Genomic DNA, 19,753 nt, shown 5'->3' with positions numbered 1-19,753 from the left:
CACTTACCTTCTCTGTGCCCCAGTTCCCTCATGTGTAAAATGGAGATGAAGTCGGTGAGCCCACGTGGGACAACCTGCTTATCTTGTGTATACCCCAGCGCTTAGAACAGTACTTGTTACAGATTAAGCGTTTAAGAAAGACCATCGTTATCACTTAACAAGTGCCATTCATTTGTTCATTCAGTCGTATTTATTGAGCATTTATTGTGTGCAGAGCACTGTTCTAAGCGGTTGGAAAGTACCGTTCGGCACCAGCTAGAGACAGTCCCCGCCCAACAATGGGTTATTTGAAGGTAACTGAGTTGGACACGGTCCTTGCCCCGGTCTTCATCCCCCATTTTACAGGGGAGGTCACCGAGGCACAGAGCAGTGACGTGGCTTGCCCAAGGTCACAGAGCAGACAGGTGGTCGACTTGAAGAAGTGAAGAGGCCGGGGTCCGTCCCCGTGCCCTCCCCCGGCGCGGGGCCGGTGGGGTCGGAGCTAGGGCTGCGGGCAGGGGAGCAGGCCCCTCCCCCGAGCCGCCCTCCGGGCTGCCTCCCGTGGAAGCCCCGTGGGTGGGCAGGGCATCGGGGCCTGCGCGGGGGCCCGCACTTCCTCCCCACCCCGTTCCCTACCAGAAGCGAGGACCGGGGGCTTGGGCGGAGCGCAGCACGCAGCGTCACCCCTCCCGGCCGGGGCGCCCGCCCACCTGCCCACTCACCGTGCACCGCGCAGCCGCCAAGGTAAGCGGGCAACCGGGCATTTCGGGGCGGGGGAGGGGGCTCCCCCCAGCCCTCCAAGTTCACTCTCCCTCCGGCCGGGAGTGGGCACCAAGCAAGGGATTCCCCCCCGCTCCCCATGCCCCCTCCCCCCAGCCGGCCTGCCCCCCCGACCAACGTGCAGGACGGGCCCGGGCAAGCCTTTGCCAGGGTGGGTTTCCCCCATTTGCACAACTTCCCGCCCCCCGGGAGCTGCTTCGTCTTGGGGGGAGGAGCCCGGTCCCCCCCACCCTCACCCCCCGCCCCCGACCCGGGCATCGTTGGGCCGGCGGTGGGGCTACGCCGCCCTCCTGCATTTCCTTCCCCCTCGGTGGGTTTCGCTGGGGCTCCTTTTCGCTTAAAAAAAAACGGAGCAGCCCCCCGTTGGGCCAGGGTAACCCAGGGATCCCAAGGGGGCTGACGAGCAGCGCTGCCTTGGGCATCCTCGCTTCCTCCACCTTCCCCGTGGCTGGCTGAATTTCACGTGGCTCGGCGGACTTCGATGCCCCGGGGAATTTTACCGACGTATTCGTAACCGGTTGTCTTCGCAACGTCTCCGGTTGCAAAGCTTTCGCAGAAGACTTCGGGGCCCACCTCTCTTCCGAGAAGTAAGGCCACCTACTTAGAGAAAATTACAACCGTACGAGGCGGGGGGCAGGGAGGCTCTCCCGCCTTAACCACAGGCTCCTTTATTACATATTATTTCGGAGGCTTTAAAAATACCCAGCCAACAAAAATCAAACACTCAACGAAGAACTTTGAATCAACCTGTCCGCCTGACCGTGTAATAGTGTGTTACATTAGTTTCTTCCTATCGGAGACAACGGTACTCAGCTACGGGATTCCAGACCCCTGACATTCAGGGTCCCGTTAGGATTTTATCAGTCAAATCTAGTGACTTTCATAGAAGTGTTGTCGTTGAATTTTTACCCGTGCATCCGTACTTAAAATCTGCTGGTTGAGTTGATACCTATGATGTTGTGGCACCTAAATGCATTTGTTTGAGCTCTTTGCTTCCGGGCCGTGTGGTGTGTCTTGGTGTGGCTAAAAAGCCCATCTTTAGGGAGTGATACTAGTAGTGTAATTTCCATTTTATAGATAGAAGTACCGTAAAACCAGCGTGCCACCCTTCGGCACAGTTTCATAATGTAGGTGACCCTAAAAACTAACCATGATCCCAACTGCTGTTTTTAGTTTTCCTTTCTTGACTTTTTACCTTTTTCTAGCAATACTGTGTGTTAAGGGTATCCATTTAGCAGAATGTTCTTCTCCCCTTACCATTTTCCTTATATAATTGTTAAGTAATTGATAGCTTCATCTGATTTTTAGAAACAAAAATATTACAGGGTGAATCGTCATAACTGTCCATGTTTAATTTAACCTTAATTTTTCCAAGAAACATCCTTTTCCCAGATAGCATAGTGTCTTGTCAACAATAATTTTAATTTTTATTCCTTTTGTACTAGATATCCTTATAGATTTAACAACTTGCAATAATGTTTCCCCAGTAAACAAAATGAATGTCTTTTAATGCCTCCCTCTAGGGTTAAGTGAATATTGAATCATTCATTCAGTCCCATTTATTGAGCTCTTATTGTGTGCAGAACACTGTACTAAATGGTTGGGAGGGTGCAATGCAACAATAAACAGAGGCCTTACCTGCCCACAAGGAGTTTACAGTCTAGAGGGGGAGACAGACATTAATATAAATGGGGAGAAATGAAATCTAACTTGGTAATCAACACAACCAAATTTTCCATACCTATTAGAATCAGTTATGACAATTTGAAAAAAAAACAACAAACACCCTCAGGTTGCAAAACCCCTCAGCGTAGGCGTCACTTGCAGGTAGACTGACTCACGCACACCACAGCCTCCTGGTTTCCGGGCAGGATGATGTGTTGGGCCTGGGCCTTTCGCTCTGAACAAAAAGCAGGTTTGAAGAGGCCTACAATGCCCAGGTCCTAGGCCTTTGGAGAAAGCTGTTGTGTTTGACAGAAGTTGAGAGTTATTGTTGCTGGATGGCTTTGGCTTTCAGATGACACTGACTTCGGGTTGTAAATACCAGATGTCAGTGAGGTGCCAGTTACCCGACTGGGTAAAATATTTGTTTTCTGCAACTTGGAGACTGTTTTACTGTGCACTGACCCCGAATAGACTGTGCTTCTTTAATGCACTATCGTGATGATGCCTCCAAAAACTAATTAGCGGTGTACAAAAAAACAACCACCCAAAACTGATTCAGGTTCTTTCAAGGCAAAAGGACATTAGTGAACAATAGTCCACCTCCTGTGATTTCAGTGTAATTAGATTTGGCTAAGACTGTGCTTTAAACAAGATAGTTCATTTGCTAATGCACATAATACTAACTGCCATCAGTTGAGATAATGTCAGTAAAATGGCACTTTTGGTCATTTTTGTTGTGCTTTTGATGGATAATGACTTTGCGCTCCGAAAGTCCAAAAATGATGAAGTTTAGCACCGCCAGCACTTTGTGAAAGTGGAATTGAATTCTGGGACTGTGTAATATTTTGGTAATATACTGCTTTCAGTTTAAACTGTGGATAGCGATGGAATCATTTGGTCCAACAATGTGGAAAATGCAACCAGAATATGGGGAAGGTTTGAGGAATGAGGCAGGGAGAAGGGTATACTAGTGGACTCCTACTGCCACCAAAATTCTCCCCCTCTGTCAGTGTTTCTGAGCCAGCCACTTTTAGAGTGGAGGGCTAGAGAGGGGAGAGAAGGTGGGAAGCTGAGTTGCTAGTGTGAAAATTCCCAAGGTGCTAGTGGGAATTTTCACCCAACTCCTCCGTATTTCTCTCTGGTGTAACATCCATCTCAGGAAGCAGAGTCCTGGGGTTAGGGGCAAGGGGAAAGAAGCCAGAGGGACAGAGCATCCTCGTTGGGCAGGGAACATGTCTATCACTTCTGTTATAGTGTACTCTCCCAAGAACTTAGTACAGTATTCTGCACACTTACTGTGCTTAATAAATACAATTAATTGATACATTGTTGGCAGGAAGCTTTTGGGTATCCCTTCTGGGATACATAGGGTGGGCCGCTGGCAGCAGGAGTCTTGGAAAACTACTCCTTTTATCCAGTGACTAAAGCAGCCTTTATAATGTCTACCAGCTCTGTAACGGTGTTATATTGTACCCTTTCAAGTGCCTGGTTATATTTATTGAGTGCTTACTGTATGCAGAGCATTTGGCAGAGCCGGGATTAGAACCCATGCCCTCTAACTTCACTAGGCTAATGTAGCTTCTTATGCATGCATGATCACAAAGTGAGAGAACAAGAAGAAATGCGGTCAGGAAAAAGTGTTAAATGAAGGCAGGTCGTGACTTTCCAGCTTTCCCTAATTAAGCCCTCTTTTCCCAGGCTCCCTCTCCTTTTTGTCTTGTCTATGCACTTGGGTCTGTGCCTTTTGGGCATTTGGAATTCTCCTTACCCTCAGCCCCACAGCATTTATGTACATAAACTATACATCATTTATTTATATTCATGTCTGCTCCTCCCCTGCCCCAGGCTGCAAATTCATGTTTGTTATTGTCTCCCAAGCACTTAGTATAATGCTCTGCACTCAATCAATACTGGACACCTTCAGAGTGGCCATCTGTGCACTGCTACTACCTACTGCCTCTCCTTGTGGTTAAACAGGATGTTGGTCCCGCCCGGTAGTTCGTGTTCACGAATTGGGAGGTCTCAGATTAAGGGCAGGGTGTATCCCTAGGTTTGAGTTAGCTGGCAGCCACGCTAGTCACTTTGGGTTTTGAAGCATTCACTTGGTGAATTCACACTCTGGTGGACCTATTTCTGCATGGGTTTACAATACATTTGGTATTCGCTTCACCCTCAGTCCCACAACACACACACACACACACACACACACTTATATTAATGTCTCTCTAGAGTGTAATTTCGTTGTGGGCAGGGAACGTGTTTACCAGCTCTGTTAGAGTGTAATCTCCCAAACACCTAGTACAGTGCTCTACACACAATGAGCACTTAATAAATAATAATAATTGTATTTTGCAAAGCACTCACTGTGTTTCAAACACTGTACTAAGTGCTGGGGTAGATACAGGTAGAACCTAGGTCCTCTGACTCCCAGGCCCTTGCTCTTTCCACTAGGCTACATGGCTTTTCCATTTATACCCACAGGGTCGTGAACAGCAAACTGGCACCCCAAGGAGAGTCCTTGACAAGCCTAAATTTCCCCCGTGACAGGATTGGCAGATTGGTTTGATACCGTCTTCTAAAGAATGAAACAATCCCCTCCTCAAGTTGCACAGGAAGAATGAAACAGTACTGAGATCTGAAACTCCAGGGAGAAAACTCTAGCACTTCATGTGCTAGAAGGTGTGTAGAGCAGGTGGGGAAAAGATAAAAATATTAGGCCAAGGCAGAATTGCCACAGCATTCAGTGTGAGAGCATCACAGGGTCAGAGCACTCCACCCAGCCCCCGAACTCCAAACATTTGATCTGTAATCCCCAGTTGCAAAATGTATAGCAGAGGCAGGCAGGCAACAGTCCTGCAAAAAATAACTAGTTTGCCATTCTCCAGTGAATTCCAGGCAGAAATTTTTACCAAAGTAATTGAATAAGGAGCAGTTCACTCAAGACCCATATTGAAAATATGAACCAGAGAAGCAGCGTGGCTTAATGGAATGAGCACGGGCTTGGAAGTCAGAGGATGTGGGTTCTAATTCCAGATCTGCTGCTTGTCTTCTATGTGACCTTGGACAAGTCACTTCACTTCTTTGGGCCTCAGTTATCACATCTGGAAAATGGGGATTAAGATTGTGAGCCCCATGTGGAACAACTTGATTACCTTGGATCTACCTCAGGGCTTAGAACAGTGCTTGGCACATATTAAGTGCTTCACAAATGCTATTCTTCTTATTCTTCTTCTTATTATTAATAAACCCTGCTCCATATGAAGTTGGGGTGGTCATTCGTCCAGCTTTTTACTGCTCTGTCCCCTGTCTGATTCTGATTCATTCATTCAGTTGCATTTAATGAGCACTTACTGTGTGCAGAGCAATGTACTAAGCACTTGGAAAGTACAGTCCAACAATAAAGAGAGACAGTCCCTGTCCACACACAGTCTAGAAGGGAGAAGACAGACATCAAAACAATTAAACAGGCATCAATAAAAATAAATATTTTGGTGGAATGGAAGAAAGCAGAAACCTGATTGTTGCCATTCAGGTAGAGAGTTGTGGGTGTATAAGTGAAGGCAGTTTGGCTGAGAATGAGACCTGGGAGATTGGGGCTGTGGGATTCAATGAAAACTTCAGCATGGTTTAAAGGGAAAGGAGCCATCAGAAAATGAGAGGTTGAAGAGAGTGGGAGTAAGCATTTTTAAGAGGTGAGAATGGATGGAATGAGAGGCACAGGTAGAGGGGTAGATTTAGAGATCAGGCAGCAGACTGCCTCTTGAGACTGCTTGGGACGGAGGAGAGAAAGGAGCGAAGGGTTAGTAGAGTGGGGAAGCAAGGGAAGGATTTTAGGAAGTTCACACCTGGTTGGTTTCTGTTTCACCAACAGAGTAGTTGGCAAGGTTATCAAAGGTTAGCAGTTTGGGGCACCTAGGACTTGATTAGGGAGCTTAGGGTTTATAATGTAGACGTTGCCTGTATGTAACACATTTTTTTAAATGGTATTTGTGAAGCACTAACTAGGTGCCAGGAACTGTTCTTAGCCCCGGGTTAGATACAAGGTAATCAGGTTGGATTCAGTCCATGTCCCACATGGGGCTCACAGTCTTAATCCCCATTTTACAGATGAAGTAACGACTTTAAGATCCAGGAATAAATGAGAGAACGTTTTGACTGCAGGTGTTTAGTTATTGGAGTGAGGTGCATTTTAATCAGGGAAATCACAGATCTGCCTCTGGTGATTTGGATAAGATTGGAGGAAATTAGTTGGCTTTTGGACTTCCCTCCATCCCTGTGATTCTCTGGTCCCACCATCACAGGGGACAAGTGGATCATTCAGTGACTCCTGGCACCTTAAAGCAGAGCTTTATCAGCAGCTTCCTGAAAGTCTACTGTGAAATTGAGCCAAATGGTGCCTAACGGTTCAAGTCCTGTCCCCCAAGGCAAGCAGCAGCACTAGTTTTGCATTGCTCAACTGAGCTGGAATCAAGTGAGAAGCAGCGTGGCTCAGTGGAAAGATCACCGGCTTAGGAGTCAGAAATCAGGGGTTCTAATCCCTGCTCTGCCGCCTGTCAGCTATGTGACTGTGGGCAAGTCACTTAACTTCTCGGTGCCTCAGTTCCCTCATCTGTAAAATGGGGATGAAGACTGTGAGCCTCACGTGGGACAACTTAATTACCCTGTATCTACCCCAGTGCTTAGAACAGTACTCGACACATAGTAAGCGCTTAACAAATACCAACATCATCAAGTGACCAGGGCAGCTTTCAGTAATCCTATCGACTGGCCCTGCAAGCAAGTGCCCAGTAAAGGGCTCCTGGTGAGTATTTCGTACTTCATCAATAAACCCCAGGAGAATTGGGTTTTGGGAAATGCAATGGAGCATTACAGGCTCTGTCACTTCTAGAGACTTAAATAATTTACGTAATTGAGATGTGATAGTTTTTGGAAAAAGAGGAAAAGATTTTAAGATTCACTGCCTGGGTTTTGCTAATCAATTAACCTGTCTATGAAGGCAGTTGTAAATTCATCCTTCACCTCCTCTTTGAGCGGGGATTTGGCCTGGTGCCACGTTTGGGTGGCTAGTGCTAATTTGTTAGGAGCTCAGTCAGGAGTCTAAACAAGGTAGTGTTTGGTTTGGCTCTGGGATAGAGAAACGTTAGGTTCATTGCCACAAACTAGAATTTTAAGAACTCTACCTCTTGGGTTCATCGGAGAACGGCCAACTGCCTCATTAGACCAGAGGATCAAAATTTTAGTGTTCTTTTCCTGAAAACTAAAATCTCCGTGCAGAAAGAAAGGAATCTTGCTGTTACTGTGAACAAGAGGTAAGTAGAAGAAGTTGCACTTACTGTGTGCACACTTGATTTGGCACACTGTATTAGGCACCTGGGAAGTTCAGAGTAAAGAAGTGTCATGTTCCTTGCCCGTAGAGAGTTTACACTCTAATGGGAGAGTCATACAGAAAAAAGACTTACAACTGAAAGTGGTCAAAGTAAATAATTGAGCATCCACAGACTCATGTGTACTAAGAAGGATGTGACTCAGGGTGCTGGGAAATCAGTCAAAGGAAGGTTTTTGTAGGAGCTGGGGTTTTAAGAGGGCATTAAATGTGAATGTGAACCTGATGCAATTGACCATGGAAGGGCTCTTGGTCTTTCACATTTTCTCTTCAGTCCCAAGGAGGACCCGGAGTAGGGGTGACCAGAATTAAGCTTAGGTGCCTCTCGGCCTCTTAGTGTCCAGTCCAAAATCATTGACCTTTAGAGGTAGCTTGGGATTGGGTAATCCTTGACTCATTTTGGGGTGGCTTTGCGTAGCCCAAAAGGCTCAACAAATGTCATTTCTAATGTGCAATCTTACACCATTACGCTTCACTGAGTGGCACAGAATTATGTTTTTGTATATTCGTGCCCAGCCTGTTTCCTTATAGTCCACGATCGATCAGTATATATTCTTTATTAAACACCCACCTGATTTGTACAGAGCATTGCACGTAGAGCTTGGGAGAGTAAAATGGAGTAATTAGGAATGAAAGATCCCTGCCCTTGAAGAGTTTCCATCTAATTCCAGCTTTAACCATTGTAGTAACTATTTCCAGCTACTTTGGGGCCAGCTCCAGGCTTCAGTATTGCTAGATTTGCTGTCAGAGGGTGAAAGGTTGAGGGAGATGGACCAAAGATCAACTTCCTTCCAGAGTAGAATTAGAAGCATCTGAACAAGTGATGAAGACCTTCAGGACTCTATACTGTTACAAACATGCATCTCATACGCTATGCTCTTAAGCTGGCAATTATCTTGTAAGCAAAATGTATCTGATTGGTGACCTCTAAGGACTTGGGAAACATCACATCAAATTTCAGAATTGATTTCGCTGTCCCTTCCTTCCACTTCTGCTTTTCCTTCCTTGTCCCAGCCTCTTTGAAGATAGATTTGATCCACAATTTTGCCATCTTGCTCCCTTCCCTTCTCCACGATTAGAATCCAAAGGGGATGTACCTTAAAAGGGTGTAGTGTCTTATCCTCAACCTTAGGTATCTGGTGAGTCAACTCACCAGTTGACCAGACATGGAAGTGCAGTTAGAACTAAGAGGATGCTGACATTGGGGTTGACCTCACTGCTGTAGAATCATCGTATTTGTATTTCAGTCAATCGTATTTACTGAGTGCTTACTGTGTGCAGAACATTGTACTAAGCACTTGGGAGAGTACACAAAGAGCTTACAGGCCTGCCCCACTCTGCTGTTCAACTGGTATGGTGGTAAAATCCCTCTGAGACAATAGGGATTCCAGGGATTTGGGGTCTGTCATCTCAGGCTGTCCATAATCTTTCGTGGAGCTTTAGATTCTATCTGGTTTTGTGCGGCACATTCGAACTACAAGTATCTAGAAATAACCTTTGTGGTACCCACCAATCTACAGATACACCTAGAAGGGTGTCGTTGGTGGTTCTGTAGTCTGGGCTCTGGACCTCTAGCTCAAAATCGAAGAAATACAGAAACACGCATACTGTGACCTAAACATAGGTCAGCAGAGAAAACAAATCCTTTTTTTTCCTCTGAATTGACCCACTTTGCTCTTTGATCATTTAAGATCAGCCTAAAAGTAGAAACAAATTCCAAACAATGAACCATTTAAGAGGGAATAATAAGTGTTGACTGTATCTTAAACTAAGATTAATTTTCTGTTCCTGTTTTCACTGGCAAGTTAAGAATTTCGTTATTTTGGCACTTCCTTTTAATCCAAAAACTAGCTCTGGAATCCAATAAACCAAAGAGAAAAGGAAGAGTAAAAATAGAAATAAGGAACTTTGGAAATATAAAATAGGCAATCTGTAAAATAAAGAGGACTACTTAGTGGGGCCTATTAGCCTAGTGTGCCACTGGAAAAAATAGTTGCATTTAAAAATTAGAAACTTCATAAATATATTATGTCTTACAAAATACAGTGCAGTATCAGTTGTGGTTTTTGAACATCTACAGTGTGTAGGTTTCTGTACTAGGTGCTTGGTAGTTGTACAAGACACAATACCTGCAGTTTGAGAAGGGGGCAGATAGGAGAAGATAGGCACAAAATTTAGGAGGAAAAAGACAATTGAGGGTTAGATAAGTGAATAGATAAGTGCTTTAACAGAAGTGTTTGTACATAAGTGCTTCAGATAGCTATGAAGGCTGAGGCAATAGTTGTAAATATATAAATTGGGGTGAAGAAAAGTAGTTAGGGAATGCCTTCTGGGAGAGGCGAAATTTTAGAAGGACTTTGGGGATGGGGAGAACAGTGGTCTAGTGGATTTGAAGAGAAAGGGAGTTCTAGGCATTGGGGTGGGGGAAGCCTATGAATAAGGGGCCAGGGGTAGTAAGAATGTTCACGTGGGAGTGTGTAGAACACAGACTGGGAAGTAATAGGTGAAGAGGGAAAATAAGGAGAGAATTGAAGGTGAAGAGCTTTGAAGCCAATGTTCAATTGCTTTTGCTTGATGCTCAGGGAAGTGGATAACATTGGAAGTTTTGAGTGGGGAAGCGATGTGATATTTTAGGGAACTATTTAACAACTGATTTTCTTCCATGATCTATAGTATTTCTTGAACACCTACTGGGTGCAGAACATGGCACTAGGCAATTGAGAAAGAGTAATAGAAGTAGAAAACGTGATTTCTGCCATTGAGACGTTCATAGAGATTTGCAGTGGTAGTCCTCTTAAGTCCTCTTAAGTGCACAATAATGATCCTGAAATATTGACTGAATTTTTTGTCAATCACATGGGCTGAAGAAAAGTCTCCCATATGTACTATTTCTGCTTCTCATATAGTAGAACTTCCCTCTTTCAGTTCAGAAAGCCCCATTATCTGAGTAGAAAACATATGTGAGGAAGACTCTTATTTCATCCCATGGGACGGATACATTCATGCATTTTATTATGGGATTACCGTATTTTCATGTAAATAAGAGGGTGGAAGCATTAGACCAAACTTTCCTACTCGCCACTTTCCTGCTCCATCATAACTGCCCAAAATAGCCACCCCTCTCAGATTTCCTGGGCTATATCCAGGTGTTGGGATTTTCCATAGCCAGTCCTAAAATGGAGCAGCTTCCAAGTTAAAGTGTTAGTCTCAAAGGGATCATTCCTTGTTTTTTCTTCGTTGTTCCATCTCACTACTTTTAGTGGGAAAGTACAGTGGAGTTAGACAAAATCTCTGTCCTCAAAGATCTTACAATCTAATTATAATAATGCTGATGGAATTTATAAAGTGTTTACTTTGTGCGCAGCACTGTGCTAAATACTAGAGTAGGTACAAGATAATCAGAGCTGTTCCACATGAGGTTCACAGTCTGAGTGAGAGGGAAAACAGATATTTTATCCCCATTTTACAGAAGAGAAACCTGAGTCCCAGAGAAGTTAAGTTACTTTTCACCGGTCACCCAGCAGGCAAGTGGTAAAGCCAAGACCAGAGCCCAGTTCTCCTTACTCTCCTAATTCTATGCTCTTTCCACTACCACTCCGTCTCTCATGAGGGAAACAGGAACTAAACTAACTTATATTTGGGAGGAAGTAGAAATGTAAGTGAGTGAGTCGCTAAATAAGATATATAAGTTGATGCATACAGAGTGCTAGAGGGGGTTTGGAGTATGTAAATGCATAGTAAGTTAATGCAGAAGTGCTAAAGTGGTGGTTTGGGGGATATAACCTGGAGAGAGAAAAAATTCAACCAGGAAGGCATCCTGGAGGAGATGTGTCTAAAAGGGCTCTGAAAATGGGGAAAGCTGCGGGCCTGGCTGATTTGACAGGGGAGGGAATTCTAGGCAGGAGGAAGGGTGTGAGCAAGGAGTCACTGGCAGGAGGGACGAAAACAAGACACAGTGAATAGCTTAGCTTGATAGGAACAAAGAGAGTGAGCTGGGGTATCATGGGAAAAAGGAATGGATAAGTAGGAGGGAGAGTGACTGAGTGACTTAAAGTAAATAACTTAATATTGAGAGGGATTTTGGAGAGAAGTAGTGGAGGGTGTTCTCTGTTACTAGAGAACACCTTGGCCTTGTGGAAAGAGAGTGGGCCTGGGAGTCAGAGGACCTGGGTCCTAATCCTGGCTCTGCCACATATCTGCTCTGTGACCTCGGAGGCATGTCACCTAACTTCTCTGTGCCTCAGTTACCTCACTGTGAAATGAGGATTAAAGCTGTGAACCCCAAGTGGGACATGGAATATGTCCAACCTGATGACCCTGTATCTATTAAGTACAGTGCCTGGCACATAGTGTTTAGCAAATACTATTTTTTAAAAAAGGGATATAGAAAATGATCCAGGCAGCAGAGTGAAGTATGGAGTGGGGAGAGACTGGAGAAAGGGAGACCAGTGAGGAAGCTGATCAGTAATAAGAACCAGACAGATCCCATCCCTCCTTCACTGTGCTCCTTAAGCTTTCCCACATTCAGATCTGACCAGTAGATGGAAGACTTGCCAAGCAGGGAATGGGGCCAGTTCTGGATTCTGCACAATTTCCATTTCATTTTTGAGCCTCAGTCTCTGACCAGTTTTTCCACCCAAGTGTGTGCAGGAGGTTCAGCTGCATGGTAGTTGGGGGTGGCAGTCCAGGGAGTCTGTACCCGGTAGGTCCTGCAGGGAGAAGGAAGGGAGCAACATTCCCCATATCCAGTGCTTAGGGTTGGAATCCTCACAGGGTGTGGAGTCCTTACCCAGGAGGGTCTGGGGCTGTTCCAGTTCCCTTCCCCGCCCCTAGGGAGCCCACCCAAACTATAAGCCTTTCAGAGTGGGGCCCATGGGCCGGGCTCCTGCCCCCAACTCCTTCCCCACTCCCTGCCAACACAGACCCTCTCCTCACTGTCAAGCCATCAGTGAAGCTCTGAGTCTTAGCCCGGCCCAGCTTACTGCCCACAGTCACCCTGGGAAGTGTGGGGAGTCTTGATGGCTGCACATGTGTACCCAGAGAGTCACTCTGGGAGGGCCGCAGCCCACAGGACTTCAGAGGTGGAGGAGCAGGCCTCAGTCCGATTAGTTTTAGTAAGTTAGACCTCATCGGAATGAATCAATGAGTTCATTTCATCCGCAGTCCTTCCCGCCTTGTGATGGACCCCTCAGGACCCCGGTATCATAGTTCCTGGGCATCTTTGACTTTTTCATTCTTTTAGATTCTTCTTCTTCCTAAACCATTCCCAAGTAAGTTCTTGGTATTTGCAAATTTGGGGTGTTAAAAAAAAGAAAGACAGGTCATTCAAGTGCAAAATCAAGGGTGCTCAGGCTACAGCATCCCCTGGGAGAGTAGCCCTTAAGAAGCAAGCAGCTCCTGGAGGAGCTAGAAAAGAGCCCCATGCTGACAAAACTGAGTGTTCCCTTTGTGTCCTTTGCACAGCACAAACCTCACACCTCATTTCAGTGGGCAGCACAGCTCAGGGTCATGAGTTATTCCTGACCCCCTAGGTGGCTATTAGAAATGGCCACAAAGCCAATGCGTGGTTTTAGCCCCCGGGTGTGTGAGAGTTTCTCTCCTCTGCCATGCTTAAAACCCTCTGATTTTTTTGCCCAAAACCCTGTACCGTCAGGTTGAGCTGGTCTCCAAAGTGCAGAAAGTGGTCACAAAATGGAAACCAAACTCCCTCCTTCTGCCCCACTCCCCCAAGTTCCTCAGGGGGAATGGGGAGACTGAGTCTGATGCTTTCTCCCTCAGCCTGGAGAAATGGGTCTTTGATTGCTTTTTCTTTCCCTCTCAAATGGAAGGATTCTAACAATGAAAAAATATGAGAGAAACTCCACAACTGAAATCACCCCACAGCAGCATTGTCGCCGAGGGCTCTCTACAGGTTCAGGGCAGAGGGAGGGGTCTCATCAACTGGGTGGTATCTCTTGTTTTGCACTTTGCTGGAGATCACGCACTTCCATCCCTGCAGAGCTCTCGGCTCAGGGGAAGCCGAGTTGCCTCAACTGCAGCGGCCCCGCATGCATTTCAAGCTGGAGAGAGGCAGCATGGCCTAATGGATAGAGCACGGGCCTGGGAGGCAGAAGGACTTGGGTTCTAATCCCAACTTCCCCTTTGTGTGTTGTGTGACCTTGGGCAAGTCATTTCCCCTTCCCTGAGCCTCAGTTATTTTATCTGGAAAATGGGGATTAAGGGACTGTGAGGGAACTGAGACTCAGAGAAGTTGTGACTTACCAAGATCACACAGCACACAAGTGACGGAGATGAGTCCTCTGACTCTCAGGCTTTTGCTTAACCCACTAGGCCATGCTGTGTATGAAGATCACATCTCCTCCACAAGACCTTAGGTAATTAAGCCCTCTTTTTCCCGAAGCTTCTATGTTGTCTGTGCACTTGAATCTATATCTTTTAAGCATTTGATATTCACCCTATACTCAGCCCCACCTATGTACATATCTATAATTTATTTCTTTACATTAATGTCTGTCTCCCCCTCTTGACTGTTAGCTTGTTTGGGTTTTTTTTTCAAGTGTTTGTTAAACACTGACTTTGTGCCATGCACTGTACTAAGCGCTGGCGTAGATACAAGCTAATCAAGTTGGACGCATCCATGTCTCACTTGGGGCTCATGGTCTTAATCTCCATTTTTTTAGATAACTGAGGTGCAGAGAAGTTGTGACACGCCCAAGGTCACATAGCAGAGAAGTGGCAGAGTTAGGATTAGAACTCAGGTCCTCCAACTCCCAGACCTGTGCTTTATTCAGTAGGCCACACTGCTTCCCACGTTATGAGCAGGAAATGCATCTCCTAACTCTGTTGTATTGTACTCTCCTAAGCGCTTAGTACAGTGCTTTGCACAGAATTAATGCTTAATACCATTGATTGATTGGGGGAGGGGGAGATAATGTTGGGTTGAGTTTGATGCACTTCAGGAAACTTGTTTGAGGATCACTCATCACTGGCCCTAAACAAATGCTGTGTCTCTCCAATGGATAAAACAGCTCAGGCTGAAGGGGCACACTTTTCCATTCTTCTCTCTGCCCTCCATTCCCATTCTGTTTGCCCAATCACTAGGGATGGGAGCGGAGCCTCCCAACACAGACATGCACACATCACCACTCTGCCTAGTTCTCTTTGAGTTGGGAGGACTGGGGAACATCATGTTTCATATTTAGTAAACGAATCCTAGAACATTCTCTGAATGAAGGACACTTGTCCCGAAGGCATCCACTTGGCTACGCCAGGTGCTCGATTCTTGTTACCTGCAATAAGTGCCGTTTCTACTATACAATTACATTTCCTGGGATCAATCAGAACTGTTTCTGAGAGCTGAACTCTTATGCTAATTTCCTAATTTCTCCTAGTTTGGTTTTTTTTAAAAGTTATGTTACTTTTTTTAATGAAAATTGAAAAAAAAACTCAACCAGCACTTCCCATTCACAAGAATAATAGAAACGAGTTCTGGCCATCATCCTGCTAGATCTCCTGGAAGCTGTCAGACCTCTTGAATGAGGCACGTCAAGTAGGTTAGATCAGAGAATTAAATTATTGGTGGATTCTCTACTGAAAAAAGCAGCCAAAGCTGATGGACCAGTGAGTTTGAAAGTTCATGTATGGCTTTTCTTCTTGAAGCCGTCTTAAGGGAGGAAGTGGTTTATGAAAAAAACCACACATATATGTTCTTGGGCTGAAGGTAGGGGAGTTGCTTTTCTTTTGACTAGGCTAACCTCGGCGAGCAACAGGAAATATATGTATGTGTATACATATGTGTGAATATATATATGTGCCCAGCCTCAAATCAGGTAGTAGCTGGCAGAAGTGACAGAGATGCACATCTGCAGAGACACGCCTAGGGAGACATGCACTGGAGGACAAACAGCAACAGTATCAAACCTAGACTATAGATTTACCTTGATTGAGACACTCTCCTCACACTCATACTCACTCTTCCTTCTGTCATGTCCCTTTCTCCCCCTGAGAGTTGGAGAGGGAACATTTATGTTGTTCTCCTAAGACTGACTAATGGGTTAAATAAGAAGTGCAAACTGTACTAAATAAGGTGGTGCAGAAGAATAACTTTGGTTTACTCTGGTGACTGTAAAAATGAATCAGTCTTCAGGGAACCAGACAACTGACTGAACATAAATTTATTTCATGGAAACACTTATTCAGAAGTTATTTTTTACTGAGCGGCTTTCCCTCTGTTTGTCTCACCCCCCGCCCCAACTTGAAGACCAGAATTCTGTGGGAATAAATTCTCCTCCAGTGGGCAAATGTGGGATCACAACCATTGTCATTCTAGATTTAAGAGGTATAAGGATAAATCTGTGGTGGAGCAGTCCACAGTGAATTAGAGAGGAAAAGATTAGGCATGTAAATGGCCCATCCCAAACCACCAGAATGGTTCTCATGTTCCTCCAGGCATCTTATTGCCACTATCAGAGATCAAGTACTCGACTGTGGGCTATTGCTCTGACCCAGTAATGGTATCACTGATGGTCTTTTTTACGCTCACCTATGGAATTGTTTGTGACTACTTTTCTCTGTTCTGATAAAACTGTTACACTTCTCCAGAGTCCACGTGAATATGGAAATGTTTGTTTTCCTGCAAAGCCACTGTCCTAAAATTAAGCTTGCCAATCTTACTAATGATTTGACTAACTGAGACAGAATTCTTTAAGTGGCTGAGCTTGTGCGTTCTAAAAGAATCCTTCCCTTTCACTTCCTTCCTCTCTCCCCCACCCCCCAACAGGTGTTTGGGTAAATTAATTACTAACCTCCAGCTGACCTGTAATCATCAATGGCAATTTTTTTTTGGTGTTTCAGACATAATGATAATTGTGGTATTTGTTAATCGCTTACTATGTCCTAAGTGCTGGGGTAGATACAAGCAATCAGGTTGGACACAGTCCCTGTCCCATGTAGGGCTCACAGAGTCAGTCCCCATTTTACAGATTAGGTAACTGAAGCATGGAGAAATGAAGTGACTTGTCCAAGGCCACACAGCAGTCAAGTGGCGGATCCGGGATTAGAATCCATGATCTTCCGACTCCCAGGCCTTTACTCTATCCACCACACCATGTTGCTACCCCATGCAAGGAGTGGGTTGGCTGCAGAAGTGGAATAATACCCCAGAGGGTCTTCGTTTCATGTTTAGCAATCATTTAAAAAATGGTGCAAGAAATTCAAGCATGAGCCCTGATTTCAAGTTCCCAGGTGGACCCTAAACTGGGAGTTCACAATCAAGTCAGCTCAGAAGAAGCTGTTCATTCCATTCAGTAATAGTGTCAGGAGAAACTGTGGACAGCACCTTGAGGCTCCTGGGGAATTGTGAAGAAAAACAGCCCTCAGAGACTCACAGATACTGGGGAATCCCTACAGATACTCCTGTATGGAAGTGACTGCATTTGTTGTGATTTGGGCTGACTCTGCACAACCAGGGGCAGTTGGAGATGTGGCAGTTGTTTAGGTGATTTAATCCATATAGACAGATGAACTCCTGGTTAATTCTGACCCCAAAGTGAAGAAGAGATTGTCAAATAGGTAAATTTGCTAACTATAAGCAACCCAATTAGATCATCCAGCCATTTCAGGGCCTGTAAAGATCCAATTGTGAGTCTAAATTATCCAGTTTGGCTGATTACATTGATCAAGTTAATCTGATCATCTGTAACTCTCCACTATCTATTCTGAACTCCCACCCCCCCGACTGCCACTTAACTCATTTCCCTCCTCAGCAAAAACTCTTGAATATCCAGATTGGTTAACGCTGATGTGTCCTTGGGTTGTTTGTTCATCAGTGGCTCACAAAGACAAGAAACCAGGACCTGTGGGTGATGCGTACTAATTGATATTTCTGAGTCATTATTGTCACATTACTTTATCAGTCCTCATTCTTTCCCCATCATTTAGTACCACTTCAAATCTCGTGACGCAGGATAACAGTCATAAATGTCAGGAGACTGTGAAGTTTTAATAAATGGAAACCCCCTAAGCCGGCGTGTTGTATTATTGCCGTTGTCTCCTGTGACTCCAGTTTTATCTAAAAATTGAGGACAATTTTGATCCAATCAGATAGGACTAACGTTCCTATTTCAAATGGATTACCCCATCTCCTCTGCTGGCTCCCGAGAAAATCAGACCTTTCTGCTTCCACCCCTGTTGTTCAGTCTTCAAATTGTCCCATTTTAGTTTAGTATGTGGGTTTTCAAAGCCTCTGGAAATGTGAAGAAATCTACTTAGAGGTTTCAAGGATTTTGTTGGGCCTTTGATTTGAATTCAAAATTAATTTGGTCACCAAGCAGTTTATAATTACTACTTTATTCTACTGCACACTTTTCTAACAAATTCCATTCAGCCTGAAGACTGATTAAGAGTAGAATATTTCCTCGATCTCATGTAATTCACTGCCAGATCACAGTGACTAGTGAAGAGGGAGTTTGGAAAGGTCAGTTTTTTGTTCGAAGCAGGAGAAAGTGAATGAAGCGGGATTATAGGCAGTGTAACTTCTTTCCAGGACCAGGATACTATTATTCTTTGGAACAGTTTGGAATTTTAAGCAAAGACAGCTTCAGACTCATTATATTTCTTGAATTTAAGTTATCAGTCACGGTGGCATGATCTGTTCATTAGTTGGGCATGAAATCTAGGCCTAGAGGATGTCTGACTGGCTGAGTAATTTGGCAGTCCAGGGATCTTTTCACCAGAACACCTTGAAAGTCCCACCTATAGTAGCAGGAATTTTTATGACCCAAACCATCAGTGTTTACAGTAATCTTGAGGTCTCCAGCCTTCTCTTCTCCTGCAGGAATGTTTCCCAGGTTGCTGAAGAAAATTGCTTTCACCATAAGTGTGTCAGTGTTTTATCCCCCTGAAAAGCACGGGAATCAGTTGGGGTTGTGTTTTCTAGCTAATGTTCTCAGAGGTCTGGACAGAATGTTCCCACAAGTCTAGTACTGACCTGAGCACACAGTAAATGCTCAGTACATGCTGTTGATGGTAATGATAGAAACCAAGTTTTTTTTTCTTTTTTTTTACTTTAAAGCATCTGGCTTGAGTTCCCAGTGAAGGAAAGAACTTAAAATAAGATAGTTCGAGCCCATCCTAGGGCCAATGTAAAAACGATAGAAATTGCCACCTCTTTCGTGGCTGCCCAAGGCTTCTCCAGCCAGAACACCTTGTTCAAACCCTCCCCAGTCTGGACACCTCTCCCCTCCATGCCCTCTTACCTGGTCTAGAAATTGGCCATTCAGCAGATCACAGAAAGTTTAGCACTTGGTTGAATTGCCCTGATACCTGTGTTTCTTCCATTTTCAGATGGCGGAGGCAAATGAGGATATCGAACAAATGTTCAGCAACTTGCTGGGGGAAATGGACCTCCTGACCCAGGTAAATAACCCTTTGTATTTTTGTTTTACCATCTAAGAGAAATGGGTGTAGTGGGGGGGTGTGCTTTCTGAAAGGCAAGGCCAGGGCTTAAGAAAAACTGTAGAGGAAAATCCTTGACCCTTTGATTCTCTAATACAACTCCTGGAGGTTCTCTTAAGCTGGGCAAATGTCAACAAAGGTACATTTTGAAAGACAATGGATTGCATCTGCTTGGAATTTAAATCATCTTGCCTGCAAAACAGTAAGGGTGGCACCAGAGTAAGTTAGAGCCCCAGGCATCTGTAGCAGAACTCTTAAAACACTGGATTTTAAAAACTGCACCCTGCACTTAAGCTTGAAGGCACAAGTGCAGTAAAATCATTCATTAAAACAGCCATCTTTAGTGTCACGAGTTTGAAATGTCCAGGGTTCTATCATGTTCTAAAAATGATTGAACTAGAGCTGTGTTGTGCCCTTGCAGAGAGAGTGAGTTCCACAAAAAAAGAGCCTTCCATAGAACGTGCTGTAATTGAAGTACTGTAATAAATCCTT

The 19,753-nt window shown here is 44.8% G+C and overlaps 1 protein-coding gene across 4 annotated transcripts in view; it reads left to right on the top strand.

The window, feature by feature from the left end:
- The window catches only part of LOC100075248 (amyloid beta precursor protein binding family B member 1 interacting protein), a 111,155-nt gene that overhangs the window by 49,387 nt on the left and 42,015 nt on the right, over positions 1–19,753 (top strand). For 2 of the 4 annotated variants that reach the window (XM_007667753.4, XM_029077545.2), the window contains exon 4: positions 19,151–19,222. In XM_007667753.4, coding sequence (XP_007665943.1) covers positions 19,151–19,222 — 72 coding nt within the window. Of the gene's footprint in view, positions 1–624; positions 724–1,132; positions 1,347–19,150; positions 19,223–19,753 lie in introns of those variants that run through there. The other 2 variants (XM_007667754.4, XM_007667755.4) reach the window with 2 other exon arrangements.

The sequence above is a fragment of the Ornithorhynchus anatinus genome, chromosome 13 (genome assembly GCF_004115215.2).
Source record: "Ornithorhynchus anatinus isolate Pmale09 chromosome 13, mOrnAna1.pri.v4, whole genome shotgun sequence".
NCBI classification, from domain to species: domain Eukaryota; kingdom Metazoa; phylum Chordata; class Mammalia; order Monotremata; family Ornithorhynchidae; genus Ornithorhynchus; species Ornithorhynchus anatinus.
The sequence above is the reverse complement of the archived record's forward strand: the minus strand, read 5'-3'. Positions and strand labels throughout refer to the sequence as shown.